Source organism: Cynocephalus volans, chromosome 10 (genome assembly GCF_027409185.1).
Source record: "Cynocephalus volans isolate mCynVol1 chromosome 10, mCynVol1.pri, whole genome shotgun sequence".
NCBI classification, from domain to species: domain Eukaryota; kingdom Metazoa; phylum Chordata; class Mammalia; order Dermoptera; family Cynocephalidae; genus Cynocephalus; species Cynocephalus volans.
In genome coordinates this window covers 8,635,666-8,642,536 of record NC_084469.1, presented here as the reverse complement: position 1 = coordinate 8,642,536, position 6,871 = coordinate 8,635,666, and the positions used below count along the sequence as shown (strand labels likewise).

General features: G+C 56.6%; 1 protein-coding gene across 1 annotated transcript; it reads right to left on the bottom strand.

The window, feature by feature from the left end:
• Positions 1-1,204: 1,204 nt before the first annotated feature.
• TMEM92 (transmembrane protein 92) lies at positions 1,205-6,021 on the bottom strand. Its single transcript, XM_063109043.1, has 5 exons — positions 5,965-6,021; positions 3,256-3,281; positions 2,285-2,359; positions 1,927-2,122; positions 1,205-1,722 (listed from the first exon to the last, which is right to left on the bottom strand). The coding sequence occupies exons 1-5, from the start codon at positions 6,019-6,021 to the stop codon at positions 1,609-1,611; spliced, it is 468 nt and encodes a 155-aa protein (XP_062965113.1). The 3' UTR covers positions 1,205-1,608.
• Between the last annotated feature and the right edge of the window lie 850 nt (positions 6,022-6,871).

The window sequence follows — 6,871 nt, the reverse complement described above, 5'->3', positions numbered from 1 at the left end:
CACACCGACTTTCCTTCTGTTCCCCCCTTCCAATCCCTGAAACTGATGGGCAACTCCCTCTTACAGTTTTGCTTTCTCCTGCTGCTGAACCTGGCACTATCTAGTCTGTAACTGCTGCTCTTGGGCTGTCTCCGCCAGGAGCTCCCATCTGGACAGCCCCTATTCCTGGCATCTTTGGGGCTGCCTGTGCCATCTCCCACCCCTGTCAGGGTCTTGATGCCCCAAGGATGGGTATTACTGGAGCCCTGGAGGAGGCCCCCCCGCCAGCACCCCAGGGCCAGGTCTACCTCCAGTCATCTCAGGAGCTTTGGCCAATGTTGGCACTGTGTCCTCTGCCTGGAGAGGAAGTCTGCGTTGAATGGGCTGCAGTGCAAAGGCAAGGACGGGATGCACCCAGCCCTGCCTGTGCCCCAAGACACTGGCACAGAGTCTCCCTCACTCTGTCTGACCCATGCCAGGCTCCCAGCCCCATGCTGTGTTACAGGCCCCATGTGCGCTGCAAGGGTGAATGCTTCCTTCCTCTTAGGGGTTAACTTCCCAGGTGGGACAGAGGCAGTGTCCAGAACGTGTGCAGGGCTGGAAGAAAAGGGTGGAATCTGCCATCTCCTCTCCCCTCTCCAGGAGATTCCTGGGTGGGGCTGACCAAGGTCTCCAGTTGTCCCATTCCACAAATGCCCAGCCCCACCCACTCCCCTCTCCTTGGCCTCCACCCCACCCCCAACTTCTCCCAGCAGGTTGTTCCCAGGCTGTCACTGTGCTACTTCCTGGATCCAACCGCTCCCCGCCAACTTCTTACCAGCTCATGGTAAGACCGTCAGGGAGCTGAGCTCCATGTCTCCCAAGGAAAGCAGTGGGAGGACAGGATTGGGAGGCCCACACAACAGTCACTCTCACCCCATTTCCAGGCTCTTTAGCACCCAAAAACTGAAAGCCTGCAAAGAGGGTGGGCCACGGGTGACTGTCCGCCCAGGCTGATCGTGCACTCCTGGAGGACTCATCAATGCTGGGATTTCAGCACAGTGACCTCCCCCTCCAGACTCCCAGCAGTGTCTGGGCTCACCTCCCTGCCCACCTCCCAACACAATCAGAGAAGACTCGGCCACAATCAGCTAACGTTTAGTGAGTGTTTTGTGCATGTGTTGGGGATGGTGGTGGTGGTGTCACGTGGGTCTTCTCTACTCAGGTAGCCCTGGGAGGTGGCTCAGCATTCATCCAGTCCAGTCTCCCACGGGTACAGAGTGCCCTTCATAACATCTCAGAGCTGTCCAGCCAAGACCTGTATACCTCCAGAACCGGGGCTCTGTCTACTTCTCAGAGTAGCTCGTTGCACTGCTGGGCACCTCTAACTGTTGACATTTTCTTCCTGGCAGCCTCTAACTTGGATTGGGGGGATGGGGGGGGCAGCTTCGCCACTCCAGCCCAGCCCTTGGGACCAGAGAGGCAGCTGGGGTGGAACAGGGGCAGGAAGGGCAATAAGTTAAATCCAAGAATGACAAGAGACGTGGCAGGATAGGTGGGGGCATTCGAGGGGTCCCAGAAGTCTCTAGCTTGATCCAGGAGGCACTGGGGAGGAGGTTGCTAGTGGCAAGATTCCAGGCACAAGGTGGCTCAGAAAGCTGGGTTGTCAATGCCTCTCGGAACCCCAGCATATTCTTCAGGCCTGAAGCTGTAGGGAGGGGGTGGCTCTGTGGGGGGCCGGCCCAGGGTGGGCTTCAGAATAACCTGTGGGGAAGAGAAGGGACTCAGAGTCTTCTCAGATTCTGGCACTGCCGTTCCCCTCCCACATGCCAGCTGAGGTCTGGTGACCCAAGCCTGGTCCAAGGATGAGGCCCTCCCTGTCCCTGTTGCTCTGACAATCTAGACAATGGTAGGGAGGGTGGGTACAGCTGGCCAAGGAGCAGGGTAGGGATTGGGACAGACACCCACCTCGCTGTAGGGGGGTGGGGGCTCAGAGATGGATGCCCTGACCCTCTCTGGCGGGGCAATGGAGGGCAGTTCTGGGGGCCCCTGGTGATCCATCGGGGGGTTCTGCTCCGGCTCTCTGCAGTTGTGACAGAAGCGCCTCGCCAGGCCACAGACGCACAAGAGGGGCAGGATGACCAGGAATATGATGACAAAGATCCTGGGGTGGGGGACACCAACATCACCCTGAGTCCCCATGCCATCCCCGCCATACTTCCGTCCCTCCACCCACACACACCTGCTCAGCAGGATGTCCAGCCCTGTCCCCTGTGGATCAGGACCCTCCATAGACTGTGCCCAGAGGAACTGGGTCTGGACTCACCTCAAGGGGCCAGAAAAGAACTCATTCTCCTGGCAGCAGTCATTGCCACAGCATTGGAATCCTTTGGGGCAGGTGCTGGTGGGGAGCAGAGAAAGGGGCAGGGAGAGGCTGTTGGCACCAGCGTGGAGAGGCAGAAGGACTGCAGCCTCCCCCAAACACACACATATGCTCAAGGCACAAGCCAGGCCTCCCCAACCCCGAGCTCAGTGGGAAGAACCTGGGGCCAGAACTCAGGACCTGGGTTCTAGGCTCATCTCACAACTGGCCTTGTGCACTGAGCCAAGTCACTGCTCCTTACTGGGCCTCACTTTCCTCATCTATAGAATGGGTGGAATGAACATCCCGTCGACCTTACCGGGCAGGCATGGGGATTGAGTGTTGCAGTGGCTGTGACATTACTCATTTGACTCTAAGGAGATGTAGAGAAAGAGAGGCAGCGCGGAGTGTCCAGGAGCTACCTCGAGGAGGGGCAGGCCCTCGCTGGCACCCGAGGTGTAGGACATGGGCAGGGAAAGATGCTTCCAGAACATCCAGAGCTGATTTGCTGGAAACACTTTTCTGTCCAGAGACCCAACCCCCAACCCCCACTCAGCCCCTCCTCATTGTGTTCAGTGTTCTTGGCATTTATATATGAGTACTAGGGTCAGCACAGACTGTTAGCCCACCCCCGCTCCAGGGAATCCTCATAAGGTAGAAGACCTGAGACTGCAATGAGAAAGATGGGGACTGGGCTACAGACCTGCCTCCTGTGAAACTCCCCAGGGATGGGTGGGGGAGGGAGGGACGGAGTCTCCCTTTCTGGGTGGGGGAGTGGGGGGATGGTTTTTGGCTGGAATGGGAGTGGGTGAAGATGATGATGAGGGGTCTGTTCCCCCCCAGGGAGGCAGGCTGGGCATAATTTGGGTGGTCTCCCCTCCCCATGCCCCCGCCACTCCCCAGACTGGAATTTACAGCCAGAGTCCCAGACTTACAAGAAGAGACCACATTTGGCTGCAGCCTGTGAAAGAAAAGAGGTAGAGGTCAGGGGTCATAAACTGGGGGGCGGGGTTTCCACTCAGATGTTGCCCAGGTACCTCACAACCGGTAGGTCTCCAATGGACTCAGCCTCTTCCCCCAAGCCTGTTCCCACCTCACTCCACATGTTCCCCAGGTCAGTGGCTGCAGCCCAGCTGACCCCTGGCAGCCCCAGCTCTCCTTCCTCTCCTCGTCACTCCCCCCACACCACATCCGCTCACCCCAAGTCTGAAGCTCACCCCTTCTGACCACCCTTCAAATCTCCTTTCCATACCCATGTTGTCTATGGTCCAGGGCACCAGCAATTTCCTCATCCCCACCCCGAGTCACTCTGGACACTGCTGGCAGGAGGACTCTTCCTGTAATGCAAATCTGGTCACCTAACAACCTTGCTGGTAGCCCTCTTCAGTGGCTCCCTGGGGCACAGACCCCTAAGGAGCAGCTTTAGCCCCCCTCTCCTTTCACTGCCCCGTTCCCTCTCCTCCTCTTGCAAACACACCTGCTGGGAGTTCCCTGAACACACCTGGCTATTTTACACCTGCATGAGCTTTCATTCATCCTTCAGATCCCTGCCTGGGGGATTCCTTGCTTTGCAAAGCTGCGGGGCCAGGACTCCCCCTGTCCCAAACCAGCCTCTTCTGCACTAGTTCTGCAGGGCATCCAGGGCATTGTTACAGAATTTCACTCCATTAACAGCAATTATGTGTATACGCCTTACTTGGAACACTCTTCTCCCAGCTGTCTGCAAGGCTGGCTCCTGCACCTCCCTCTCCACCTCCCTCTGTGATTCTTATTTAAAATTACAATCACTCCCTCAAAGCACTCCCCTTCCCCTTAATGTGCATAATTTTTCTCCAAAGCTCTTATCAACATCTAACATACTACATACTTTATTTTGTTAATTGTCCATTTGCCCAGGATTTGTGTTTCATCACTGTTGAAAACCCAACAGTCAAAATATCTGCAGAATGAATGAATGAGCATTCATTGACTACCTGGCTCAAGAATAGGAAGCCAGCTTTGGCAAAACCACCATTAACTTTATACCTTTACTTAAAATAACGAAAATAGCATTTCATTTGCTAATCACAACAATGAACAGAAGAATACCCATGAGAGCTGGGCCAGCCCGTGGCTCGCTTGGGAGAGTGTGGTGCTGATAACACCAAGGCCATGGGTTCGGATCCCATATAGGGATGGCCGGTTCGTTCACTGGGTGAGCGTGGTGCTGACAACACCAAGTCAAGGGTTGAGATCCCCTTACCAGTCATCTTTAAAAAAAAAAAAAAAGAATACCCATGAAAGCCAATAATAGTTGGGGTGATTCCCCTTTTGCACGCTCAGTCCCAGGCTGAGTACCTTCTTCTCACAACTTTGTTCCTGGTGGGGACAGAAGCAGGAAGGAACCCCTGCAGGTTGGCACAGAGGGTGTGTCTCCCAAATCACACAGCGCACAGGGGCGACTGAAGAGTTGGAGACAAACTGACGGGTCCAGGCATGCAGGGGCACTCCTTTTACCCTCAGATCTGGGACTGTCCCTGCTCTCTCTCCTGGACCCCAACTTCTGGGTGGCAGATAATTAACAGGTTTAATAAATTAGTCCTGCTTTCTTGTTTGGGAGGCAGAGTTCTACTCCCAGATCCTCTCCCCCCATTTTAACCTAGGGGTGGTCTTGCCTGGGGTGGTTCAGAGCCTCGGTTTTCTCAAGCATCAGGGTGATCTTGGGCAACCCCAGCTTACTCGGGGGACTCGACAGGGCCTAACCCCTGGAGTTGTTGGGAGGAATCAACAAGAGGATGCTCAGCCTTGCCGACCACACGGACCGCTCAGTGATTGAGAAGAATAGCCCGCTTGCTCTTAAACCTGGGTCCAGGGGTGGACTTGGGCAGAGTCACTCTGAAAGTTCAGCACAGTTGTGTGACCCCCCCGTGCTCTGTTCTGAGGAGCAGGCCTGGGACTTCCCTCTGATTCTTAAAACAGAAGGAAGTTAAAAATGTATGTCCTAGTCCCATCTCAGTTGTCAGGATAATCTCCCATCCCAGCACTGGATAGCCTTCCCCCATCACTTGCAGTTTATGTGGCAGGAGCAAGAGGGCCCAGCAAGTGCTCAAACCCTGATTCACCCTCAGAATCACTCACTGTCACCCCAGCCTTGGCTCGGGCAGTCAATCCTACCACAGGCTGAAATTCTACCCTCAATCTTGGAAAAGGACAAGGGAGCCTCCCCTCCCCTAGGGCAGAAGCAGAGAAACCTAGTCCCAGCAAGGGCTGGGACTTCCCCAAGGTCACCCAGTGCTGGAGCTGGGGAGGCTGGCCCAGGCATTCAGACCTCAGGCCCCACTTTCTGACGCAGACGGGAAGGAGCTGGAAGGACAAGCCAAGGCTAATAGGGGGTCAAAGTCCCTATTCACAGAGAAGCCTTAGGTATCAGATGGGTGGTGGCGCGGGCCAGGTCCTTCCACACGATCTCCCCCAAAGGTGAAGGAACCAGACCCTCCACTGTCCCCACCTCCACCTCCATGGCAAAAGAGAAAGGAAGTTGCTAATTGCGTGTGGTCACAAGGAAATCCTGACAATGGAAGGTGGTGATCAGGCCCCGAAGCAGGCCCCTGACCCACAAGGGTAGGGCCCGAAAAGTTCAACAGACTCACCTCCCAAGCCCTCACCTGCTGGAGGCCGACCAGCAGGCTGAGCGCGAGGCTGGGGACCCAGGCGTCGGACATTCTGGCATGGGGGCCACTGAGCTTCCGTGTGCAGGGGAAGGAGGGGAGAGGCGGGACCGCGACCTCTCCCACGTCTCTCCACCTATGGGGCCCCGCCTCGGGATGGGGGCGGACCTGATGCACCCGGGATGGGCGGGACTTGGGGCAGGGAGGAGGAGGGGAGGGGGAAGAGAAGAGGTGTTTGTTGGGTTTTGGGAACTGGGAGGTAGAGAGATGAATTGATAAAAATTGAAAAAAAAAACAACAAACTGTGAGGTCAGCTCAAGACTGCCGAGCTACGTCTTCCTAACCGCGATTCCTCCACCCCAAGGGGTCCCAGACTTAAGGGAGGGGTGCTGTGCTTGGCAGGGAGCGGTAGAGGGCACGCAGGCAGAGGGAGCAGGACCTCTGGAGGTCCCTTATGCGGGAGTGGAGGTCGAGGGAGAGAAGAGGCAAAGGCCCCGGAGTGGGTTGTGAGGGGCTCGTAGGGGGGTCACCCCATTGTGTTCTGGCCAAGAAGGGAGGGAAGTGGCAGCCTCACTGATTTCAAAGTGCCCCGAGATTTCCTGACCTGGGGGCAGGAAGACCAGGAGCAGGGCATTGGCACATTCGAGTCCCCTCCCCCCTTGAAATCTCAAGAGGAGGTATTGGTACATTTCCTCCCTTTGACTAAAGGGGAAATGAAGGCCCCAGGGTTTAGAGACTTGTCCCCCGTGTCCGCAGCTGGGGCAGAGCTGCAGCCAGGAGAGCTGGGACGCAGGCGAGCAGGCCCATCCGGATTCCTGGAAAGACCCCTCGGAGGCGGGCCCGACTGGGAGGGGCCGGATCCGACCCCGGAGGCTCGCGGTGCTTACGGGCTCCGGCCGGCAGG

What these genes read in the sequence shown, in the direction of transcription:
- TMEM92 (XM_063109043.1), bottom strand. Translation starts at nt 6,021, where the DNA reads ATGTCCGACGCCTGGGTCCCCAGCCTCGCGCTCAGCCTGCTGGTCGGC. An exon ending in GCCAAATGTGGTCTCTTCTT is followed by an intron (nt 2,360 to 3,255) that starts GTAAGTCTGGGA and finishes GCTCCCCACCAG; the next exon opens with CACCTGCCCCAAAGGATTCC. An exon ending in CCCCACCCCCCTACAGCGAG is followed by an intron (nt 1,723 to 1,926) that starts GTGGGTGTCTGT and finishes TCTTCCCCACAG; the next exon opens with GTTATTCTGAAGCCCACCCT.